General features: G+C 42.6%; 1 protein-coding gene across 1 annotated transcript in view; it reads left to right on the forward strand.

The window, feature by feature from the left end:
• TTN (titin) overlaps nt 1-25,992 on the forward strand; it is a 291,856-nt gene that overhangs the window by 26,184 nt on the left and 239,680 nt on the right. The window contains exons 19-41 of the mRNA XM_081202301.1: nt 1,122-1,264; nt 2,843-3,045; nt 3,609-3,839; nt 5,026-5,270; nt 6,171-6,394; nt 6,500-6,664; nt 6,755-6,923; nt 7,608-9,298; nt 9,420-9,701; nt 10,699-10,965; nt 12,051-12,323; nt 13,030-13,293; nt 13,397-13,657; nt 14,476-14,736; nt 15,834-16,097; nt 17,364-17,624; nt 17,748-18,008; nt 18,594-18,854; nt 19,690-19,831; nt 20,161-20,326; nt 22,222-22,453; nt 23,731-24,015; nt 24,125-24,250. Of these exons, the coding sequence (XP_081058427.1) occupies nt 1,122-1,264; nt 2,843-3,045; nt 3,609-3,839; nt 5,026-5,270; nt 6,171-6,394; nt 6,500-6,664; nt 6,755-6,923; nt 7,608-9,298; nt 9,420-9,701; nt 10,699-10,965; nt 12,051-12,323; nt 13,030-13,293; nt 13,397-13,657; nt 14,476-14,736; nt 15,834-16,097; nt 17,364-17,624; nt 17,748-18,008; nt 18,594-18,854; nt 19,690-19,831; nt 20,161-20,326; nt 22,222-22,453; nt 23,731-24,015; nt 24,125-24,250 (6,677 nt within the window). The remainder of the gene's footprint in view (nt 1-1,121; nt 1,265-2,842; nt 3,046-3,608; nt 3,840-5,025; nt 5,271-6,170; nt 6,395-6,499; nt 6,665-6,754; nt 6,924-7,607; nt 9,299-9,419; nt 9,702-10,698; nt 10,966-12,050; nt 12,324-13,029; nt 13,294-13,396; nt 13,658-14,475; nt 14,737-15,833; nt 16,098-17,363; nt 17,625-17,747; nt 18,009-18,593; nt 18,855-19,689; nt 19,832-20,160; nt 20,327-22,221; nt 22,454-23,730; nt 24,016-24,124; nt 24,251-25,992) is intronic.

The following is a 25,992-nucleotide window of genomic DNA, read 5'->3' on the forward strand; positions in this document are numbered from 1 at the left end:
TCCTCCTCCTCCTCCTCCTCCTCTTTGCAGCCACTTATATGCCCCCATCTCCAAACCCTTCCTCATTGTCAGGAGGAGCTATGAAACACCCCAGAGCTGTGTCTGGTGCAGCTGCAGCAGGAATGGGAGATCTGTACAAAATCAGGGAAAGGAACAGAGTACAAGATTCTTCCACCCAATTTTGAGTGATTTGCTTTGTGCAGCACAACCTACACTGCTCAGTAGACACTTCAGACACCCTCGAGAGATAGGGGAAGAGAAAGATGTGTTCTGTGTGCTCATTTCCATTCATCAGTGTTAGGTACAACACATAGATTCATTTCAATGAACAGAAAGAGTTGTTTTGCTCCAAGTCTCCACCAGGAGATCCTCTAAGCATCCCTTGCGCTCTTGGCAAGGAGATGTTGGCCACCCAGAGTGGCTGAGGAGCAGCCCAGGGAATGAACAGATGGGCAGTTGGGCTCCTAGCCACTCCGAGTCAGGGTGGAGAGGCATGGTTTTTGTGACCCCCCTGGATCTGTGCCCTTGGATGGGTGAGAACCTGGCCAACCCCTAGGTACACCCCTGCTTACTGTAACCATGTCAAAATTAGCATGGTAGTGTGATCTTGGCATCTCAGACCTGACTCAAATGTCCAAATACCGTAGATGGACTGTATCATTTCAAGATAGGCATGTCCTGCCCTCCACATCAGAAACATGGTGAATGTGGATATTTAGCTGATTGGACAAAAAGCTAGGATGGAATCTTCTTGTTAGCATAGTGACTCTTCGCACCCGGAGAACTTTTAATCTGCACTGGAAGGGTCTTGAGAGCATTATCAGTGCTGGCCCAATACATTCTTTCTGCCTGAAGCATAGCCCCAAATGTCACCCTATCCTCATACTAGGGCCAGCACTTGGATAAGTCTTGCTGCACCACTAGTTTCTGCCTTCTTCTGTCCCCCTACATTTCTTAGCTACACCTTGCTGCATGCTAGGGCCAACCCTGAGCACTGGACCACACATTTTTCTTGAAGTGCTGAATCAGCGGCTCCCCATCACAGATGTTATACTTTGATAGCCTATTATGCCTTTGGAATTGTTTGTTCTTACGGTTATTCTTTCCTTATGTTCCCAAAGATACAAAGTGCTTCACAAAAAAGAGACTGGGGAATGCAGACTTGAAATTTCGATGACTTTTGCCGACGATGCCGGAGAATACACTATTGTTGTTCGCAACAAACACGGGGAAGTTTCTGCATCAGCTTCCTTACTGGAAGAAGGTATGTGAGTAGGGAATTGGTGATTTTTTTTGGAGGGGGGAGGGAATCGAGAAGAGGAAGGCTAGTATCAGGGGTTGCCAACCTTTTGGGGCTGATGGGCATATTTGCAAAGTGCCATTTGCTAGTTTGTTCTATAGAATGCTTCCTAATTTCAGAGAGGGTATGGCACTCTCTGGGCATGAGGAAAGACCTCTGTGGGCGTCTGCATTGGGCACTGCATTGGCAAACTTCAGGCAAGGAGACACTGTTGTTGTCTAAGAATTGACAAAGTCACAACAGGGGTGGGTCTACTATGAAACTAATGAAGCTGAAGCTCCAGGGCCCCTAATCCTGGAGGATTTTTTGCGTAAAAAGTTGGGTTCCAGTAGACCCAATATGAATACCGTAACTACAAAGGATTAATTTTTTGTTGTTGTATCTCTTTCAACAATCACAACATTTGAGAGTCCATAGCACACGTTGGCGTGCAGTGAATATTTTCATAGGGGAACCGTTAGGGCCAGAGGCACCAGGTTGCAAGGGCAATTGGGGGGGGGATGTGTGTGGGAGCATCATACCTCTCTCCCTGTTGGAGAGCACCGCACCTTCCTCCTTAAGCCAGGCAGACGCTCCCCAGGCTTTGAAAAGGAGGCACTAGGCTTTAATACTTTAATACTCTAATTTACCGGGAACATTTACGGGATAATAATAATAATAATTTATTATTATTTATACCCCAGCCACTCTGGGCGGCTTCCAACAAAATATTAAAATACCGTAATACATCAAACATTAAAAGCTTCCCTAAACAGGGCTGCCTTCAGATGTCTTCTAAAAGTCTGGTAATTGTTGTTCTCTTTGACATCTGGTGGGAGGGCGTTCCACAGGGAGGGCGCCACTACCGAGAAGGCCCTGTCCCCTAGTTCACTGACCTCACACCACTGTAGCACTGATGTTGTAAATGTGTGGTGACCTGTCATGGAACAACCCCATTGAAGAAGACAACAGTTACCCAGACCTCATTGCTGGTTGTGAAGGGGCCCCCGTGACAGTTCAAGCTTCGGGGGGGGGGCAAATGTAGGTCTCCTGCTTGTCACAATTGCCCAGCTTGTTCAGATTAACATGGCAAGAAGTGACAAGGGTTTCTTACACACAGCAAAGAGCAAAGATCCCTGGATTTTTAAAGTAATAGCTGAATATGGCAATGATAGTTAACATAGATACCGCAAGAAGGATGGTGTTGGCTAATCTTAGATGTTGACTTAACCAGAGATTGGTTAACATTTTTAGTATCAGAACACATCATTGGTAATTTGTGCTTGTTACCTTGCATCTGATCCATATTTTTTCCAAAATATATTTGGCACAATCACAGAGACCTAACAATTCCCACATGAGCCCCAGCAAATCACTTAGGGGCCTCTGTTTTATAACATTCATTTTTTAAAAAGGCATTCTAATTATAATGCAACCTTAAAGGAAGGGCAGAATCAGTGTCCCTAACTCAGCACAAAAATATTCCCCCAATCAAACCAGCACTCAGATGGCAACATGTTCTCATATGTCAATTTACTAAAATGAGTATATTTTTGCCTTTAGCTGACTACGAGGTCTACCTAAAATCTCAAGAAACACTCTATCAAACCCAAGTAACTGCATATGTACAAGAGCCTAAAGTGGCTGTGGAAGCCCCACCGACTTTGTATCCCGACTACGAAAAAGAATATGAAAAAGAACAAGCTCTAATTATGAAGAAAATGGCAAAAGATACTGTGCTCGTCAGAACTTTTGCTGAAGAACAGGTAAGTCTATTGAAGTAGTCGTTTATAATTTCAAGGCGTTTCTTTTTTTTAATAAATATTTATTAAGATTTTACAAATTATAACAAACATAACAATACACACGCACACAAACAAAGATAACATAAAAAAGAACAAGTATAATTTCAATACCTTATTTTCTTAAAACTTATTTCACCGACCTCCTCATACCTCCCCTTTCTGCATTCCCATTTCAAAAATATAATTCAGCAAATCCTCACCCTTAATTTTATCTAATTATCATCCTTACTTTCCTTTCACTTAATCTTTATAGCTGTACTCCATTTAATTTTAAAAGCCACATTATTCTAAAATTCATAAATTTTACAATATTTTTTAAGGTAGTTCTTAAATTTCTTCCAATCTTCTTCCGCCGTCTCTTTTCCCCGGTCTCGGATTCTGCCAGTCATTTCTGCTAGTCCCATATAGTCTATAATTTCAAGGCGTTTCAGTTCTGTTTTGCTTCTTTCTTTCCTTTGTGGTTGTCCTAAGAACTGGAATATAACCCTCATTAAACAGACTGAACACTTCTTTTGTTGTTGTAGGAATTTCACATTTCCTCCTTTGAAGAAAGACTTATCAAAGAAATTGAATACAGAATTATTAAAACCACCTTGGAGGAACTCCTTGAAGAAGACGGAGAAGAAATGGTGGTTGATGTTTCTGAATCCGAAACAGTGGAAGCAGAATTTGAAATGAGGCTGAAGAATTACCGAATCCTTGAGGGAAGTGGTGTGACCTTTCATTGCAAGATGACTGGATATCCTTTGCCCAAGGTATGTATTGTCGTATGTGTGGAGGAAAACCTTAAACACGTAGCAGAGTTCCCAAAAATAGACCAGAGGCAATTGTACTTCATTCACCAGAGCTTTTACTTGCTACTGAAGGCAAATAAGCATAATGGTCACAAATCCAGTACATTCAGGATTAGCACAGTCCATAAAAATCCAGTTGCAACAGTTACAAAGCTTATAAATGTATAACAAGACTAAACTTTGGCATGCCCAAAGTCCGTTTTGGGGGCCTAATTTGGCCCGCTGGCCGGTTTAATCTGGCCCCTGTGGCAGTTTATTCCCTGGGGTAAATTTTTTAAAAAAGCTTTACACCTTCAATCCTAATCCTCTGGTCCTCTGGTCCTAATCCTTGGCCCTCTGGTCAGCCCTCACGGCTCTTCACTTCATCAAATCTGGCCCTCTTTGAAAAAAGTTTGGACACCACTGCCCTAAACATACTATGTTCAGAACACCACACCAGAAGGAAGAGAGATAGAAAGAGAAAGTAAAACCCAGGCTCCTTCTGGCCTATATTTATAGTCAGCATGACCTTAATTGGAAGAGATAAGAGAACCAGTTCAAGCTAGCTGCACTCGGCTTCTCCGAAGATATAACCCAAGCAATCACAAGGTTTCTTTCACACAGAAAAGCTTCCAGAAACCTCCAGAACCCTCTTGAATTAATCAGAATAGGAAAGATCTCTATACATCAGATCAATACTTTCTGCACTAAGAAATGCAAACTGACGTGTGTGTGTGTACTTTACAACAGAACAAACTGTGCTATTTGTACGCCTCCCACCACCACCAGTTAAATCATGTTTGTATAGGGGACATTTCTTAATTCATCTGACTGCAACAGGAAAAACCAATTTGTAAAAGTAACACCTTTCATAGTTTACAAAAGTAACACGTCTGAAGTTTTGCACACAGCTAGATGAAAACAGATATCATCTGAGGAAGCTTTGCTTTAGTGTTTTCGTTCTTTAAGTTTTACGTGCCTTTTCATGTATTGTAAAGAAAGGAAAAGGGAAGAGAGAACACATATCCACACATTTTCATGTTACCAAACCAACTATAAGAGTTGAAAATCAACTGAGTATGTCATGGGAAATTTTAGGACATTTATAGGGAACCTCATTCTTGCCACCTACATAGTTTTGCAAGTTTGATTTTTTTTACAAATTCAGATTGCATGGTACAAGGATGGCAAGCGTATCAAGCATGGAGACCACTACCACATGGAGGTTCTACAAGATGGCAGAGCCAGCCTCCGCTTACCTGTTGTCTTACCAGAAGATGAAGGAATTTATACTGTCTTTGCCAGTAACTTAAAAGGAAATGCCATATGCTCTGCAAAATTATACGTTGAGCCTGTTGGACCAAGTGGGTCTCCAGGTTATATCCCATCGCCTGAAATGATTAGAAGATATCGGTAAGAATTTATTTTATTTTATTTATTTATTTAGTAAATTTATATACACCCTTCCTCATAAGGTCTCAGGGCGGGTCGCAGAATAGAATACAAGATAAAAACACAAGTAAATGATTAGAACGAAACAGCAAAACAAGAACCACTTCCTTCCCACAAACACATTTAAAAGGCTGTAGAATATTTATCAGCCAAAGGCCTGGTTGAAGAGGAATGTTTTCACCTGGCGCCTAAAAATATACAATGAAGGCGCCAGGCGAACCTCCCTGGGATGAGCATTTCATAAACAGTGAGCCACTACAGAGAAAGTCTGTTCTTGTGTGGCCATCCTCTGGACCGCATGTGGAAGAGGCACATGAAAAAGGGACTCAGATGATGAACGCAGAGTATGGCACAGTTTATATGGGGAGGTATATACCTTGAGGTATTGCAGGCCTGAGCTATTTAAGGCTTTATAGGTCATAACCAGCAGTTTGAATTGGGCCTGGAAACTAATTGGCAGCCACTGCAGAATAAGTCACACCACTAAGAGAGTCTAGGGAGAGGAGTGGCCCACTACATTATACCCAAAACACAGGTGGTGGCCCTGTGACCCTACATATGTTGTTGGACTACAGCTCCCCTCACCATTGGTCATGCTGGCTGGGGCTGATGGGAAATTGAGTCCAGTAACAACTGGAACGCTACAAGTTCACTAACACTGGCCTAGGATGACTATGGCCACATACAAGTAGTACTTTGTATGTCCCACAACACAGCACTCTCTAATTAATTGACATAAGCGCCCCTTAAGCCATCTGTATGGCTGTAATGGAATTACTCAAAGGAGGGTCCCTGTAGGTTGCTACATTTCAGATATCATTGGTAGCATGTGTTTAATAGGATGGTTTATTATCTTTGCAGGTCTCTCTCTCCTCGCTCCCCAAGCCGCTCTCCTGCCCGCAGTTCCCCTTCACGCTCACCTGCACGGAGACTGGAGGAGACGGACGAAGCACAGCTGGAGAGGTTGTACAAGCCAGTGTTCGTCTTGAAGCCAACCTCATTTAAATGTGCAGAAGGGCAGACGGCGAGATTTGACCTCAAAGTTGTGGGCAGACCCATGCCAGAAACATACTGGTTCCACAATGGTATGACACTCACCACTCGTCGTGCAGCTCTTTGCAAAATCAAAGATTCACATTGAAGGAAAACAACACTCCGGTCTAAAATAATACGTATATTTATTTCCATAGGTCAACAAGTCCTTAACGATTACACACATAAAATTGTGATTAAGGAAGATGGCACACAGTCGCTGATTATTGTTCCAGCTACACCTGATGATTCCGGTGAATGGGTTGTAATTGCCCAAAACAGAGCAGGCAAAACATCCATCACAATGACCCTGACAGTGGAAGGTATTTGCTCTACCTCTTTTGGACATTGATTACAGTAGTCTACCTCCTCAGTATCTTCATCTGATAACCTGTCATCTTCTTCTTTTTTAGCTAAGGAACACTTAGTGAGACCACTGTTTGTAGAGAAGCTGAAGAACATGAGTGTTAAGGAGGGAAATAAACTGGAAATGAATGTGCGGGCCAGGGGTAACCCTAATCCTGACATTGTGTGGCTGAAGAACAGTGACATCATCGTACCCCACAAATATCCAAACATAAAGTGAGTCTTTATTGATTTTGTTCGGTAAATCTATAACTAGTTTGTTTCATCTGTAATGGGGTGAAAGAAATCATTTATTTGTATACATACACATGTACAAACAATGCCATATTCAATGGCTACACCGCAATTGAAATATAACTCAATAAATGAGTAAGGAAATTAAGGAGAGTTATTTGTAAGATAAAACGAGCTCCCCCAGTGGCATTTCCAACCAATGCTCATACACCAGTTCAAGAACTTCCACAGCACTACTAGAGAGCCAGTGTGGTGTAGTGGTTAAGAGCAGTGGACTCGTAACCTGGTGAACCGGGTTCGCATCTCCGCTCCTCCACATGCAGCTGCTGGGTGACCTTGGACCAGTCACACTTCTCTGAAGTCTCTCAGCCTCACTCACCTCACAGAGTGTTTGTTGTGGGGGAGGAAGGGAAAGGAGAATGTTAGCTGCTTTGAGACTCCTTCGGGTAGTGATAAAGCGGGATATCAAATCCAAACTCCTCCTCTTCTTCTCTTCTACTAAATAAGATATTGTGGGTGGGTGAGCTGGATTTTATGTAGATTTCAGTGAAATTCTCCAGAAGCGTCTGTGAATTTGCTAACCATTAAAACAAAAAACAATTGCATTGAAGTGACCGAAAAGCTCTACGAAGAGCAAATGTTTACTTTTGACACTCTGTGTTTCAGAATTGAAGGAACAAAAGGAGAAGCTGCCCTGAAAATCGAGCGCACTGTGAGACATGATGCTGCATGGTATACTGCGACGGCCATCAACAAAGCTGGACGTGACACTACACGGTGTAAAGTGAATGTTGAAGTTGAGCTCACTGAACCCGAACCAGAGAGGAGATTAATCATTCCCAAGGGGACTTACAAAGCAAAAGAGATTGCAGCACCAGAACTAGAACCTCTCCACTTGCGTTATGGTCAAGAGCAGTGGGAGGAAGGTGACCTTTACGACAAAGAAAAACAACAGAAGCCGTTTTTCAAGAAGAAGCTCACTTCCTTAAGGCTGAAGCGCTTTGGGCCAGCCCATTTTGAGTGCAGACTCACGCCGATTGGTGACCCAACCATGGTGGTGGAGTGGCTGCACGATGGCAAGCCCTTGGAGGCAGCCAACAGGCTTAGAATGATTAATGAATTTGGATATTGCAGCCTTGACTATGACGTATCCTATCCCAGAGACAGTGGAGTGATCACCTGCAGAGCTACAAACAAATATGGCACTGATCACACATCGGCGACACTCATTGTTAAGGACGAGAAGAGCCTTGTTGAAGAATCCCAACTGCCAGAAGGCAGGATGGGGCTGCAACGCATTGAAGAACTCGAGAGAATGGCCCATGAGGGCGCTCTTCATGGAGTTACAGAAGATCAGAAAGTCAAACAGAAGCCAGAAATAGTCTTGTTTCCTGAACCAGCAAGAGTTATTGAGGGTGAAATAGCACGGTTCCGCTGCCGGGTGACTGGTTATCCGCAGCCCAAAGTCAACTGGTACCTCAATGGCCAACTCATTCGCAAAAGCAAGAGGTTTAGACTCCGTTACGATGGGATCTATTACTTGGATATTGTGGACTGCAAATCCTACGATACAGGTGAAGTAAAAGTAGCTGCTGAAAACCCCGAAGGTGCAACGGAACACAAGGTGAAACTTGAGATTCAGCAGCGGGAAGATTTCAGATCCGTGCTTCGCCGAGCACCTGAGCCTAAGCATGAAGCTCCAGCAACGGAGCCTGGCAAACTTTTGTTTGAAGTTCAAAAGGTCGACAAGCCCGTTGAGAAAACTACCAAGGAGGTGGTGACGCTGAAGAAGGCCGAAAAAGTGAGCCACGAAAAAGTGTCTGAAGAATCTGAAGAACTCCGCAGTAAATTCAAGCGCAGAACTGAGGAGGGCTATTTTGAAGCAATCACCGCTGTGGAGCTCAAATCTCGCAAGAAGGACGAGTCCTATGAAGAGCTGCTTAAAAAGACAAAGGATGAACTTCTTCACTGGACCAAAGAGTTAACCGAGGAAGAGAAGAAAGCCCTGTTGGAAGAAGGCAAAGTCACTATTCCAACCATCAGGCCAGAGAAGGTTCAACTCAGTCCCAGCATGGAGGCTCCCAAAATACTTGAACGCATCCAAAGCCAGACAGTTGGCCAAGGAAGTGATGCTCATTTCCGCGTCCGTGTGGTAGGCAAACCAGACCCAGAGTGCCAGTGGTTCAAAAACGGTGTGCAGATTGAGAGGTCAGATCGCATCTATTGGTTCTGGCCGGAAGATAATGTTTGTGAGCTGGTCATCCGAGACGTAACAGCAGAGGACTCTGCCAGCATCATGGTGAAAGCCATTAACATAGCTGGTGAAACCTCAAGTCATGCTTTCTTGTTAGTACAAGGTAATATCCCTTTTCAAAAGGGGGCCTCTTGCCCCCTTTCCAAAATGTTGTCTTCTTTTTACGCTCAAATCATATAATATTCATTCTCATCTTTTGGCCTCTCTTTTTATTTTCTTTGCAGCCAAGCAGCATATCACATTCACACAGACTTTACAAGATGTCACTGCTAAGGAGAAAGATTCGATGGCGACCTTTGAGTGTGAAACCTCCGAGCCTTTTGTTAAAGTGCAGTGGTACAAGAATGGTCTGGAGATTTCTTACGGAGACAAATACAGAACGCACTCTGACAGGAAGGCTCACTTCCTTTCAGTGCTAATGATTGATAAGTCCGATGAAGACGATTACAGCTGTGCCCTGGTGGAAGACGAGTCTGTAAAGACAACAGCCAAACTAATTGTTGAAGGTGAGGGCAAAGGTTACTCTAAAAGTAAAGGGACCCCTGACCATTAGGTCCAGTCGTGATCGACTCTGGGGTTGCTCATCTTGCTTTATTGGCCGAGGGAGCCGGCATACAGCTTCCGGGTCATGTGGCCAGCATGACTAAGCTGCTTCTGGCGTACCAGAGCAGCGCACGGAAATGCCGTTTACCTTTCCACCAGAGTGGTACCTATTTATCTACTTGCACTTTGATGCGCTTTCAAACTGGTAGGTTTGGAGCAGGGACGGAGGAACGGGAGCTCACCCCGTCACGGGAATTCAAACCGCCGATCTTCTGATCGGCAAGTCCTAGGCTCTGTGGTTTAACCCACAGTGCCACCCGTGTCCCTTGCAAAAGGTTACTCTAGTACAACGTAATTTCTATCTCAGTCACTCTTTATTACTATAGAAATATGGGTGGTGCTGTGTAATGAGTGGCTCTTAGTGCAGGCTTCTCAGACCATAGATTTCCCCAGTGGCCAGATCGAACAACTGGTCTGATCAGCTGCACATTCTGCGCAACTAATGAGCACTGAGCCCAAGTTCCTGATTCTTTAAGTCTTGGAAGGTTTGCAGCGACAAAGTGAACCCAAATCAAAATGAGTGCTTGGGCAATCATGTAACCATTCTGATGCCCAACCCTAGTCACTTTTAAAATAGCCAGCCTTGCACTATTCAATTGGCCTATGGTTAAAAACAAACAGCCCTGTTTTCAGGCTAGCTGGGGCTGATGGGAGTTTGGAGTTGTCTGTGGGAGGGGCTGCAGATTCTCTGTCTTTGTATTTAAATCATTGGTGCATGGGCATAGCCCTAGATTAGCATAGAATGTACAAACATAAGAAGAGCTTGCTGGATCAGTCCACATTTTGAAAAGATGGAAGTATTTTGAACTGGGCATTCTTTTTAATTCTGTTGCTAAGAAACATTATGGAAAGTTCGTAAGTAATAAAATCACTTACTGAGATGTTTGCATCTGAATGCAGGTGCTGTTATTGAGTTTATTAAAGAACTAGAAGACATTGAAGTCCCAGAAACCTTCTCGGGGGAACTGGAATGCGAGCTTTCGCCTGAAGATGTCGAAGGAAAATGGTATCATAATGAGGTGGAGCTCAAACCCAGTAATAAGTATCTGATAACCTCACGCCGAGGTCGCCAAATCCTCACAGTTAAAGATGTTGCTAAAGAAGATCAAGGAGAATACAGCTTTGTGGCAGATGGGAAAAAGACCTCCTGTAAACTGAAGATGAAGCGTAAGTTGTTCTGCCTTCTAAATACTTGAGAGCAGGAGTGGGAAACCCATTTTCTTCCCCAGGCCCAAAGACCATATCCTATCATGAGTAGCCTTCCATCATGCTAGTGGTGGGTGGAGCTGGAAGCAGAGGCCAGAAGTGCAGATGGGTGGAACCACAAGTCTAGCTCTTGTCTTTGTGTAGTTGGTAACATTCCCATTCAACAATGCAGTATTCCAATGGTGTGGTGTGCGTGTGCGTGCATGCGTGCGTGCAGACACACATTATTATTACTATTGTTATTATTATTTCATTTCTATACTACTTTATATTTTTAAGAAAAAAAACTCAAAGAGGTTTGCATCCTACATTAAAACATCAAATAAATCAATCCAGAACAAAACATGACAGAAGAAAGTCAGCTATAAAGTATACATTCAAAGCAGCTTACTTAACAGGAAAGTAAAATATTATCTTGAAGACTGCAAAATAAAACATTACAAAGAAGGTCAACTATAGAATGCATATTTAACGCAGCAAATTTAACAAAAAAATCTTAGAACATTTTGAAAGAAAATATTACTAAAGGAAGTCAAATAGCAAATGCACATTTAAAACAGCACAATTAGCAAGAAAATAAAACATTATCCTAACCATGGAACTGCTGCTGTTGCTGCCAGTCTTGTCAATGATGGTTCATGGCAGGCAGTGTCTGTGGAAGTTCAGGCTCAGTGGGACTCACCTGGGTCTGCACTAAGACAACCAAGATGGTCTCTGGCAGCTTCAGCAGCTTCGGCTTTTGTAGCTGGAGTCAGTCCGGGCTCTGCCCACCCTGGTCACATGGGGAAAGGTCTGTAAAGCAGGGAGCAGGTCCCCCAGGACTGACAACCAGGGTGTCCTTGCACTGCTCTCTGTCCAAGCAATCAAGAGACATCTTCAGAGTTCAAGGACACATTCCTTCCAGTCAAAGGCAACTGAGGAGCACCCAGAGCAGGGCTACTGACAGGTGCAGCCTGGCTAGGGGAGAAAGGTTCCCCATCCCTATTTTATTGAAGCTCCTGATCATTGTTTAATAACTTCTTGCTTCTCTTTCGCATTCCATACAGCACGGCCTGTCGCTGTCCTTCAAGGTCTTACTGACCAGAAAGTCTGCGAGGGCGACATTGTGCAACTTGAAGTGAAACTCTCCCAAGAAAACGTTGAAGGTGTCTGGATGAAGGATGGTGTCGAGATTCAACCAAGCGACCGTGTCCACATTGTAGTAGATAAGCAGTCACATATGTTGCTGGTGGAAGATGTCACAAAGGAAGACAGCGGAGCATACTCCTTCAACATCCCCAGCCTGCTCCTCTCAACCACTGGCCGTGTCACAGTCTATAGTAAGTGCCTGTGTTTTGGAAGTCGTATAACAAAATGCAAGTCATAATTGTCTTGCGAAATTTGCTGCGCTAAGTGTGGGGAGGGCAGCCATCCTACGTAGCTTTAACAAAAGGATGACAAATGAGCCGCATGTTATGACAACTATGTGGAACCTGCATGTACAGAATGGAACCTATATGTATAGAGGAACCTATAGATATACTGCTGTATATCTCTGCCATCATCACAATAACTGGGGATAGCTATATGGGAACATAGGGCACTGCCTTATACTGAATCAGACCATGGTCCATCTAGTTCAGTCCAGGGTTTCCCAAACTTGGATCTCCAGCTGTTTTGGGACTACAGTTCCCATCATCCCTGACCACTGGTCCTGCTAGCTAGGGATGCTGGGATTTGTAGTCCCCAAACAGCTTTCGAAAACCCTGGTCTACACTGATTGGCAGTGGCTCTCCGGGGTTTTAGAGAGGGTTCTCTCTCAGCACTACCAAGAATTGCTAGTGATTGAATCTGGGACCTTCTGCATGCCATCTGTAAAGCTATCTGAGACATTTGGACACCTGATGCTTCAGATAATTACACTGGGAGGAGGATCTTGGTTCCATCCATTTTTGTACATTTCTCACATTCTTATATACTTAAGCTAAAAGCACCAGAATCCATGTATTGATCTTTCAATATAAATCTCTTATCTGCAATTTGCAGGTGTGGAAATTATTATACCACTAAAAGATGTCCATGCTATTGAGGGTACAAGAGCCATCCTTGAAAGCAAAATTTCAGTCCCTGACGTGTCTTCGTCCAAGTGGTACCTAAACGATGAGCAAATAAAACCTGATGACCGTGTCCAAGCTGTCTCCAAAGGCACAAAGCAGAGGCTCGTGTTTACCAGGACACATGCGTCAGATGAAGGACACTGTAAACTGGCAGTAGGCAAGGTTGAAACCAGCTGCAATCTCACAATTGAAGGTAAGTATTCTTCAGATAGGCAGGCTTTATTAAAATACATATTCTGATCGTGCAACAAGTAACAACTTGATTCTACTGTCGCCTTTTGTTTTTTAAACAACAGAAATTCAGATTATTAAAGGTCTTCACGATATCACCTGCACCGAAACTCAGAATGTAACCTTTGAAGTTGAGCTGTCCCACGCAGGGATTGATGTTGTGTGGCATTTTAAGGACCAAGAGCTCAAAGCTGGGCCCAAGTATAAGATCGAAGCACATGGCACAATCTATAAACTGACAGTGGTAAACATGATGAAAGACGATGAAGGAGAGTATACATTTTATGCTGGAGAAAAGAAGACATCTGGGACACTGGTTGTAGCAGGTTAGTTATTTATAAAGCACTTGACTTTTTCTTGAAGGTCAAATGCTCTGCTGTTTATATTTGTTAGTTCAGTTCATAATTAAGTCCATGAGACCTGCCAAACAAACAAACAAACCATGGTGAATGATAGTTGGAAGAAAGTGGACATTCCTAAGAAGAGGAATTCCTTTCCAACTCCTAGTCTGGGAGTAGTTGCATTATAATCCATTTTGTCTCCTTGGAAACATGGGGAAGGAGAGCATCATCAGGTCAACATGGTCTATGGATCCAATAGAGATCAATACAGCAATGATGGTGATGATGACAGTTTAATTAATTAAGTATACCTCCACTCATGTGACTGGGTTGCCCCAGTCACTGGGGGGGGGGGGCTTTCAACAAAATATAAAGGGATAATACAAAACACGCAGCCTTAAAAGCTTCCCGAAACAGGGCTGCCTTCAGATGTCTACCAAAGTTCATAGAATTTTTTAACTCTTTGACATCTGAAGGGTGGACATTCCACCAGGTGGGTGCAACTACTGAGAAGGTCCTCTGTTTTTCAGTTTTTCTCTGGGACCACCACTTAATGTGGCCTGTAGGAATGTCACTTACAGGAACATACAAATGTGCAATGCTTCAGAGTGCTGTGGAGCGCATCACCCTCCCAAGGTTATCTACGTGACCCTCACCCTGGTTATGGTAGCAGCAGTTGCCTGTCTGCATAGATAGCAGCAGCTACTGCACCAGGAACACCATCAACATAGACTATTAGTGTAGTCAGTAGGCATCTAATCAGAGGGACAACAAATACAAGCTTGTCCTTTATTTCCCCACAGGTGGTGCCATTTCAAAGCCCCTCACTGATCTAACTGTGGCCGAATCCCAGAAAGCTGTTTTTGAATGTGAAGTAACCAATCCAGACTCTGAGGGCCAGTGGCTGAAGGATGGGAAACCACTTTCAATGACTGATCGCTGCAAAAGTGAATCCGATGGTTTGAAGAGGAGACTTAATATCCCAATCAGCAAAGTAGATGATGTTGGCGAATATACCTATCAAGTGGCCTCTTCGAAAACATCCGCTAAGCTGAAAGTTGAAAGTGAGTAATCAATGGGGAAAGTTTGTCTCAATTCCACACTGGACAAATTGGAAAAAATCTCCCAAAATGGATATTCCTGTTAATAATTTTGTAAAATATATTTAGGGGGGGAAATGGACTGTAAGAACTCTATGGAATCTGCTTGTCTGAACTTAACAGTATATTTCAGCTATGCAATTGGTAGCTATACTCTTACATTTTTATTACACAATACCTAAGAGTTGTGTAAACGGGGAACTCCAGTTATGCGATGAGCCAGTACTCCAGCACAATATAGCTTCAATCCTGAGAGGTTCAGCAGAAAGGGGGTGCGGGGCCTTCCTCTCACCAGCACCCACCTTAACACCCTTTTTAGAGGGGGTTCTCAGGATAGGACTATCCTGACTGGGGAGAGTGCCTTCCATCAGCTTCAGCTGGTGGCCCAGCCGTGCCCCTATCTGGACAGGGATAGCCTAATGTCTGCTGTCTATGCTCTGGTAACCTCTAGGTTAGATTACTGCAACGTGTTATTTGTGGGGCTGCCTCTGAAGATGGTTCAGAAACTTCATCTGGTGCAGAATTCAGCAGCCAGGTTTGAGCATATTACACCGATCCTGAACTGCCTGCACTGGCTGCCAGTTAGTTTCTGGACCCAAATTAAAGTCCTGGTTTTCATCTATAAAGCCTTAAATGGATCAGGACTGCAATACCTCAAAGACTGCCTCTCTCCATATGAACCAAGCCAGACTCTGTGGTCATCATCTGAGGCCCTTCTTCATGTGCCTCCTCTGTGATAGGTCCAGAGGATGGCAACACAAGAACAGGCCTTTTGGGGGGTGGCTCCCCACTTGTGGAATGCTCTCCCCAGGGAGGCCCACCTGGTGCCTTTGTTACATATTTGTAGGCACCAGGCAAAAACATTCCTCTTCTCCCAGGCCTATGGGTAATTAAACAATCTATGACCTTTTAAACTGGAGGTTTGTTACTATGGTGTTTTTGTTTTTTATATATTGTAAACCCCTTGTGATCCTTGGGTGAAGGGCGGTATAGAAATTTAATACATAATAATAATATCTACCTGTATAACGTCAACAATTTGATTTGCTCTTTTCAAACAGCCGTCAAAATCAAGAAGACGTTGAAGAACCTGACTGTAACAGAAACACAAGATGCAGTTTTTTCAGTGGAACTTACTCATCCTGATGTGAAAGGAGCTCAGTGGATCAAGAATGGCGTTGAGCTGCATTCTGGTGACAAATATGAGATCAAGGTGGAAGGGACAACCCACACACTGAAAGTCAAGAAATGCGCTGTAACTGATGAGTCCGTCTACAGCTTTAAACTGGGAAGGATAGGAGCCAATGCACGACTCCATGTTGAAAGTAAGTCAGCCTCTACACGATAAATAGGCTGGGAAGAATTAAAGCAAGTTGAATGATGGTATGATAAAGACACATCATTCCCCACACTGTCAACACTCATTTGCTCTGTCCTATTATCATTTCTAGTAAAAGGTTTTGGGATGTATTTTTAAGCACTACAAACATTTTTTCAAAAAATGGGGGAGGGGGATGGTGAGCAGAGATGATGGCAGGAAGGATGCATGCATTTTTAAAATAATAATAATCTGGCTGGGCCTCCCCAGCCATGCTAGGTGACTCCCAACAGAATTTTAAAAACACGATAAAACATCAAACACTAAAACTTCCCTAAACAGGGCGGCCTTCAGGTAGTTGTTTATTTCCTTGACATCTGATGGGAGGGCATCTGGGCTGTTTTAAGCATATGTGACACTGGGGTGCAAAGATCCACCCCCCGGGTTGCCCAGTCCCAGGTGTGCAGGAGGGTGGAGCTGGCCATCTGCCTCAGCGTCTTGCTGGCTTGGTCACCCCCAAACTCGCAGCACCCAAGAGCTCGCTGCGGTGCTCTGACCGATGGGCAAGCTCTTTCCTGGACTCAACTCTCAGGCCCTGGACTCTCAGCCTGGCGCCCCTGAGAGCCCAGGTGCACCACACCCCTAATGCCTATGGGTAAGACAGCCCTGGAGGGCGTTCCACAGGGTGGGTGCCACTACCGAGAAGGCCCTTTGCCTGGTTCCCTGTAACCTCACTTCTTGCAGGGAGGGAGACACCAGAAGGCCCTTGGAGCTGGACCTCAGTGTCTGGGCTGAATGATGGGGGTGGAGAGGCCGTTTAGGGCTTTAAAGGTCAGCGCCAACATTTTGAATTGTGCTCGGAAACATACTGGGAGCCCAAAACATTTATTTATTACAATTATATACCACCTTTATCTTCCAAGGATCTCAAGCTAGTTGGTGTAAATGGTTCTCCTTCTCCACGTTTCAACCTCACAACAACCCTGTGGGATTGGTTAGGCTAAGAGATGGTGACTGGCCCAAGGTCACCCAGTGAGCTTCAGGGCTGAGTGAGGATTCAAACCCTGCTCTCTCAATTCCTAGTCCAACCCTCTTAATTATTATACCACACTGGCTTTCATTATGGGCAGTGCTGCCTCTTTTATTCCATGCTACATTCAACTCGGGGAAACAAAAACTTCTTGCAGTTTCCAGTCCTGAAGCCAATTGTCTTACAGTGGTTTTAACTGAAGCCAAGCGAGTAACTAAATTGTTGGTTACTTCTTCCCAAAAGCTGTCAAGATAATCAAGAAGCCCAAGGATGTGACTGCTCTGGAGAATGCCGTTGTTTCATTTGAAGTGAGTGTGTCCCATGACACCGTCCCAGTCAAATGGTTCCACAAGAACGTCGAGCTGAAGCCCAGCGACAAATACCGACTGAGCTCCCAGAGGAAAGTCCACAAGCTGACGTTGCAAAATATATCTCCCGCTGATGCTGGAGAATACACAGCAGTAGTAGGACAACTTGAGTGCAAAGCAAAACTCTTTGTAGAAAGTAAGTTAAAACAAATCTATCATTAGAATCAAGCTCCATTATCAAATATCAGACTGAAAGTACCTCACGATATGTTATAAAAGACGATCTAATTGTGTGTTTTGTCAATATTATTTTCTACAGCTGTGCACATAACAAAGACCATGAAAAATATTGAGGTTGCCGAGACCAAAACTGCCTCTTTTGAGTGCGAGGTGTCTCATTTCAATGTGCCCGCTGTGTGGCTGAAAAATGGAGTAGAAATTGAAATGAGCGAGAAGTTCAAAATAGTGGTTCAGGGAAAGCTTCATCAACTCAACATCATGAACACCAGCAGTGAGGATTCTGCCGAATACACCTTTGTCTGCGGAAATGACAAAGTCAGCGCAACCCTGACAGTGAAGCGTAAGTTTAAAATGGACATGAGCACAGAATGCTTGCCTGAAGTAAAGTTAACATTGCACAGCCTCTTATTCTCAGTCTTTGTAAATTTAGGGGGTTAAAAGTTTAGCCGGCCTACTTTCATGGGATATGGCACTGAATCTATGTGGTGCCAATGTATCCATTGACTTAATTACATCATGGTGATGTCAGATGATTGACAGGCAGGAAGTCCCTTTCCACATGTCTAAGTGGCCAACAGGAGGCGGGGGGGGGGGGCTCAGAATCCAGACCACCAGCTGGATCCTGTCCACAACCCCTGACTTAGCCCCTCAATTTCCAAACTTTTTTGTTCTAGAAAATTGCAATATGTTTTCTCTTCTTTGCTAAGTTCATTGATTTGTGTTTCAAAAACATGCATATGACATCAATCCGAGGCCGGGGTTTTTTAGATTTTGCTGGTTTTAATATATATGTTATATTTTATTTTATTATTTTTGTTGTGGGAAGTGACTTTGAGTTTACTTTTTGTAAGAAAAGCAACTGATAAGTTTAATGATGATGATGACAATGATGAAACATTTTCCCTTTTATTTCCTTTAAAACCAGCTATCTTGATAACATCCATGCTGAAGGACATCAACGCAGAAGAGAAAGATACAATAACCTTCGAAGTGACTGTTAATTATGAAGGCATTACGTACAAATGGTTGAAGAACGGCGTGGAAATAAAATCGACGGACCGGTGCCAGATTAGAACTAAGAAACTTACACATTCACTTTCGATAAGAAATGTGCATTTTGGAGATGCTGCGGAATACAGTTTTGTTGCTGGGAAAGCTGTTTCATCTGCAACTTTATATGTGGAAGGTATTAAGTTTTCTTCCATCTGTTTTAGCTCTTTAGCACTAAATTGAAGCAAACATCAATCCAGAGGAGTGTGCATGAGCCGTTACAGTAACAGATCCACTACTGAACTGGTTTGGATAATCCTGAACCGACATGTGACCTAGCCTTTTTGGAATGCATGTAGCTCCTTCACTCCTTCCTTTGCATGAGCTGCAGTTATACCAGGAAGCCTCTAATTAAGCAGAGTTTCTTTTTTTGAAATGATATTAAAGAAACTTCATGTCATAGTTTAATACCCTGGTTTGTTCCAAAGGTGGTAGTCATAGCTTCCCAGTTTGGAGAAACCAGAAAACTGTGGTTAATTGAAGACTTACTGGCTTATTTTCTCGCACCAGAAATAGGAGTGAAGGAGCTATAGGCACATGCTAAAGACTCGTTCATATCTCAGCTTATTAATAAATGAACGTTTTGCCTATGCTCGCCAAGCTATGACTGTCCAAATGTGGATGAAATTGGTAATGTCAGCCAAAAGATACGACAGGCTGAACTGGTTAAGTGACTTAAGAAATGCTTAAAGAAACCCATTTTCTTTAATCTTACTGCTATGTCTTAATTGTTTTATTTTGTTGAAATTACTCTACCTGCTTCTTATTTTGTTTCTTGTTATTTTAATTTCAATACAAAATGTTTTGCTGTGCTTTGTAAATGTGCGTATAACAAACAGGGAATTGTTGTCAGCTAATTATTGTTGCGCTCTGATGTGTAAAGGAGGAGTATAAATTAAGCAATTATTAATCATCTGGGACTATAAAGTGGCTCATAATGACAATATCTCTCATGGTTTGTTTTTTCCTAGCTCGCCACATTGAGTTTAGAAAGCACATCAAAGACATAAAAGTTGTGGAGAAGAAAAAAGCTGTTTTTGAATGTGAGATCTCAGAACCTGACATTTCTGTTCAGTGGATGAAAGATGGACAGGAGCTACAGCTTGAAGACAGGTAATTTGTGTTGTTGTTGTTTAAAAAAAATGAATATAAAGAAAAGTTGAAGTTTGACCTGAGAGCTGCTGCAGCTGCTGCTTGTGACAAGCATGCAGGACATGGATGGTGAATTGAAATGTTACTTGGCAACACTGGCTAGTTATTGTACTAGTCATCAACTCTGCCATATGACAAATTTCAGACACAACAGAACTTACTGAGCTAGAGGGAAGGCTTTGAGGGAAGAGCATGACCTTCTGAATCAAACAAAGATACCATATACATATAGTTATTGATATGTTAAGAGACCACACTTTCTAAGTTTCATTTGCTTGCATTATTTTTAGAATGAAAGTTCAGAGAGAACGGTTCGTTCATCGCCTCCTGATTACTACCACAAAGATGTCTGATTCCGGGAAGTACACGGTAGTGGCAGGAGGAAATATGTCCAGCGCTAATTTGGTAGTGGAAGGGCGTGATGTTCGCATCAGGAGCCTTCAAAAAACCGTCCAGGTATAGTACTTCCTCCTGTTTTGATGATCAATACAGCCAACCTGCCCCTGATCACTGAAATGTCAGTTTCTCAAATAGATTTTCCAAACTCGGTGCCAAAAATCTGTGGAGAAACTTCGGTTCCACCAAACAATAATGTTCGGGTGTTATATATATATATATATATAACCATACTAATGTGTAGAAGCATTTTGTTCAAAGATCTCAGTTAGAAAAAATACTGAATTCCCCATTGTGAAAATGTAAGCAAAATCAGATGCCAAAGAAGGTACACAGCCATGTGGAGAAGCATTGCTCTCATGGACTGAATAAAAAAATTCCTTCCAGTAGCACCTTAAAGACCAACTAAGTTAGTTCTTGGTATGAGCTTTCGTGTGCATGCACACTTCTTCAGATACTTCTTCAGATTCTTCTTCTTGGTATCTGAAGAAGTGTGCATGCACACGAAAGCTCATACCAAGAACTAACTTAGTTGGTCTTTAAGGTGCTACTGGAAGGAATTTTTTTATTTTGACTATGGCAGACCAACACGGCTACCTATCTGTAACTGGTCTCATGGACTGAGCGCTTCATAAATTGAACAATGATCTTTCTCTTCAGCAGTTGGAACAAAACTCTGTGCACAAGGCCCTCCTTCACATATTCATGTCCCCTTAGATATTTTTTAACACACCCCAAAATACAAAATATAAAACTACATTTCCCCTCCTCGCTTAATTTAAATCAGTTAATGTCAACGCATACAAGAAACCTTATAGTTCCCTTTAAGAATTCTTCAACCCCCGGCAAAATTATGAGAACCCTCTTATTTCCCCAAGTGCACACTGCGTTGATCTGATATTATTCCTTCATTGGTGTCTAGAGAAGTGAAGACTGTAGTATAGGGACAACTGATCATTTTGTTGGCAGATCTCACCCAGATCTGGAGCTGCTTATGCATTGTGATGTGCTTCCCCACTTATTTTGAAAAGTTATTCATCTTGTAAACTATGAGAAAAAAGATTAGCTGCAAAAATAGTCTGTTAAGGTTCAAGGGCTTCTGCTTGGTGATTTCAAGGGGCTTAGGAATGTTGAGTGCCAATTGAAAAATTGGTAAAAAGGAAGGAAGGAACAAACAAACAAATAAATGAACAAACAAACAAAAAGGGGTGTGTGTGGAATTGACCTACTTGAGCTCCCAAGGACTTGCAGTAGCTTGGGAATAGCATGGCAGGGCAGCACCCCACAAGGTCAAAAAATCCCCCTGAACAAGGCTGCAAGACTGCTAAAAAAGGACCCCCGACCATTAGGTCCAGTTGTGACCGACTCTGGGGTTGCGGCACTCATCTCGCTTTATTGGCCAAGGGAGCCGGCGTACAGCTTCTGGGTCATGGGGCCAGCATGACTAAACTGCTTCTGGTGAACTAGAGCAGCGCACGGAAATGCCGTTTACCTTCCTGCCGGAGCGGTACCTATTTATCTACTTGCACTTTGACGTGCTTTCAAACTGCTAGGTTGGCAGGAGCAGGGACAGAGCAAGGGGAGCTCACCCCATCATGGGGATTCGAACCGCCAACCTTCTGATCAGCAAGTCCTAGGCTCTGTGGTTTAACCCACAGTGCCACCCGCGTCCCTGCAAGACTGTTACTAGAGTCCTAAACAAGGGTACAATTATTAGGGTTGGGGGGTATAACACAACCCATTGTTGTGGGTCCCTGTTTTTGTACATACAAATGGGAAATGATAGGCGAAATATGTAACTACATCTATACAGTCCTTTTTTATTAAAAAAAAACCCACTGGTGTTTGTTTTGTTTGCACACTTTTGTTTGCATAACAGATTTATTTTGTATTGTTTGATGAATAGAATAGACTAACAGAAATGTGGGAAGTAATAAGTGTCTGTTTATTGGCAGGTCATTGAGAAACAGCGAGCCGTGGTGGAGTTTGAGGTCAATGAAGACGACGTTGAGGCTCGCTGGTATAAGGATGGAATTGAGATCAACTTCCACATTGAGGAGAGATATCACTATGTGGTGGAAAGAAAAGTCCACCGGATGACAATCACTGAAACTCGATATACCGATGCTGGAGAATACACCATCTTAGCTGGAAGAAACAGGAGTTCCATCACTCTCCATGTGAACGGTGTGTATACAGATTTATCTTGCTTTTTATTGGAATACTGATTCATATAAGAAGCTACATTAGCAGTCTCCACAAACACACTTGCCAATGCTGAAGTTCAGCATGACATTGCAGTCAATGAATGACAAGCAAAAGAAATGGACTGACTTTCAAGGCCAGCCAAGATTTGTGTTCTGCATTATATCACTTTCTCTTTTTGTGCACTTATTTTCTTTTGAACTATTTCAAGCTGCACTTTTCAGCAACAGTAAGCAAGTAATTAAGGTTCAGTCCTGTGTTTCCAAATGCAGGGAACCTCTGGCCCTCCATATGCTGTTGGACTCTCATCAGCAGAACCAATATGGCCAATTAGGGATGATAGCCCTTCTAGTCTAGCCACATCTGGAGGGCCACAGATTTCCCACCCCTGCTATACACAATTTTAGGGCAGTAAATCCAATTGGACTCTGAGCAGACATCCATAGGCTTGCACTGCTCATGATTAGCTATTTGTTAAGCTGTATCCTTCTGCATGTACTTGGTCGTCTTGATCAGACAAGTTTATTTTTCTTAGAGGTGTCTACACTTCAGCCCTAATCTGAGATATAAAAATGATTATTTTCTAGTATTCACCATTAGTTTATAGCCCCCCCCCCATTTATCATTGGAGCAACCCCATGATTAAGGCTAAACTGCAAGTTAGGCCTGAATAGGAACTCTCTCTTTTTTTAAAAAAAAGATATTTATTAGAGGTTTAATAGTTACAGAAAAAAAGAAGAAAGAAAAAAGAAACAATAAAAAGTTAAACAAAACAAAACAATACCTTACAATACATCAAAAATAAAAAAGAAAACAAAAAACTATACAGCAAAACTGAATAGGAACTCTCAGGGGAGAAAAGTGTGATGAAGTCTTTCAAGGATCATATTATATCATGGTTGTGGTGGGACATCATGGGTTTGAATGTTCCAACCACTGAAAACCATTGTGTCAGGGAAAGCTTTCTAGCCCAGTCGTTGTCCTGATGTGTAAGTTTTCTAGAGCCAAGAAGTTGCGGTTGTTGTTTTAATATGGCAGAGGTTTCAAACATGCTATCTCCCATCACAACGCATGTGGCTAATTTGTGCATGTGCAAATCAACACTTTGCCTGGGTCCTCTCTCCGCCAGATCTAGTTATCTTGCACTATGTGTCACATAAATGCTGAAAAACCTGCATGCAATCACAGGAAGGAAGGAATGGAATCTATCTTGCTGGAAATTAGTTGCATGATTATGTATATATTTTTAAAAATTATAGCTCCAGAGCCACCCCAGATTGAGAAGGAGCTTCAGCCAGCCACCGTGGAGTCTGGAAAGCCAGCCCGCTTCTGTGCGGTTGTGTCAGGAAAGCCGCAGCCCAAGATCTCGTGGTACAAAGATGAGCAGCCTCTTTCTTCAGGCTTTAAGGTCAAATTTCTTCATGATGCCCAAGAATACACCCTGTTGCTGATCGAGACTTTCCCAGAAGATGCTGCTGTTTACACAATTGAAGCGAAGAACGACTATGGAGTCGCCACTTCTTCTGCATCCCTTTCCGTGGAAGGCAAGCTCTCCCAGCAATCTCAAGCATTTTTGAAACTGGCATTGTCAATATTTTGCACTGTGTGCTCTTCCATGGAGGCTAATAATCACTCTTTGATCTTTTTCCTTAGTCCCAGAAGTTGTTTCTCCTGATGTAGAAGTGCCAATTTACCCACCTACTATTATCGCACCACTCCGCGATGCTATTACTTCTGAGGGACAGTCTGCTTGCTTTCAGTGCAGAGTTACAGGGACAGGTTAGTTTAACAAAGTCATAAAACACTTTTGTACTCCTTGTTCGACCTAGTGCACTTAGTAGGTTAAAAAAACAGCAACAAGCAAACAAACTAGTTACTGAAACCAGGCTTCCCCATAGCCATGTAGATTCAGTTGTGTGCATACAATAACCTAACTTGTCTTATACTGACCGAGAGGTTCCATAACCAGGGACTCCATTTTGCAGTGCTAAATATTAAAAAGGTAGGCACAGTTGTAATCATCCTTCCACTTTTAATTCAAAGTGGCATTTTGCCACACTCTCCTAGGTTTCAAATGAGCCTGAAAAATGAACAAAGCCTTGGATGTCAGCTGCTGACACAACTTTGCCATGGAAAGAATGGATCTTCACTGAGCATCAATTCTCACTTTACTTTTTGCACTTGGGTACATGTACTTGAGTAGAAATTCACGTGCGTTTAAGTATGTAGGTTGAATTAGGAAGAAGATAATTAGGAATGTGTCCTTTAATTGTTTTAAAACCCCCCAAAAGGGATTCTCAGTAAAGGATCATGTGCTTTTCCTAGCAGACACATGCAATTATTATTTTTTAAAGGAGAGACATACACTTCATATGTCTCTCATTTTTCTGGGAATATATATATAACGAGAAAGGTGTTACATGACTAGGAAGGTTGCTTGAAAAAAAATGTGGAAGAGAGATTAGAACCTATCCAAAATACTACTTGCAATCCATTCTGACCTCTCAACTTCATAATACTTCAGTGTCAGATGTGAATTTTGCACTTAGTTACACATACCTGAGTACAAAAAGTAAAGTGAGAATCAGCCCATGTTTCAGACATTTTATGGCTAAAAGTATTTATGTTACTCCTGCCCTGTCCACCATATTTCATGGAATCCAAGGATCAGCTAAACCAGCTCTGAAACCGAACCATTGATAACCAGTACCCCCAGTAAACCAGATATCTAACTGCAGACTGATCTCATCATATATGCAAAAGACTTGGGCAAATTAAAATCATGTATGCTCCAATATCTTGCTGGTGTGGGATCCCTAATATGTACACAGAGCTCCTTATAAAAGAGCTTCTATAGGAACAAAGAGCTATGTACTCTTTGTTGAAAAGAATGGAGGGGCCAGTTCATCTGAGAGTACATAGACCTCTTGATCCACAGTCCTGGGTCACCAGCAGTTCTGATCAGTTTGACTGTTTGCATATGGTTACAGATATATGGAGAGAGAGAGAAAAAAAATTTGAGCAGTCTAGATATCTGGGTAAATGCCCCCCTACCCCCCAAAACACTGAGCTTTATATAATTTTAAGAGAAGTGCCACGTCATAATTTTAAAGCCATCAGTATTGCCACAATAGTTCAACTTGCATATAAAAACATTCATTATAGTTCTTTTAATTCCCCCAGTGAATTTACTGAAACTCACACAATACTTCCTTCTTGCATATTTTAAAATTTGGATTAGATAGATTTTTTAAGCATAAGTATAGATTTTAATAAGGTGCACATAAAAATCCACATGGACAATTCGCTTTTAAATTAGATAAATACAGACATGTACTCGAAATGAGATATTATCCCTAGGAAAACAATTCGTGAATGTACGATCCATTTGCACGATGGGTGTAGCGGTGATGAACTGAGGATCCCGAAAAGGGCTCAAAAAGTTCTCTTCCCCCCACCTGCCCTGCTCCAGCCTGCACAGAGAGCACAAAATGACAGGGATGGGATACCTGTGACCTTTT

The sequence above is a fragment of the Podarcis bocagei genome (genome assembly GCF_964188305.1).
Source record: "Podarcis bocagei genome assembly, chromosome: 1".
Taxonomy (NCBI): domain Eukaryota; kingdom Metazoa; phylum Chordata; class Lepidosauria; order Squamata; family Lacertidae; genus Podarcis; species Podarcis bocagei.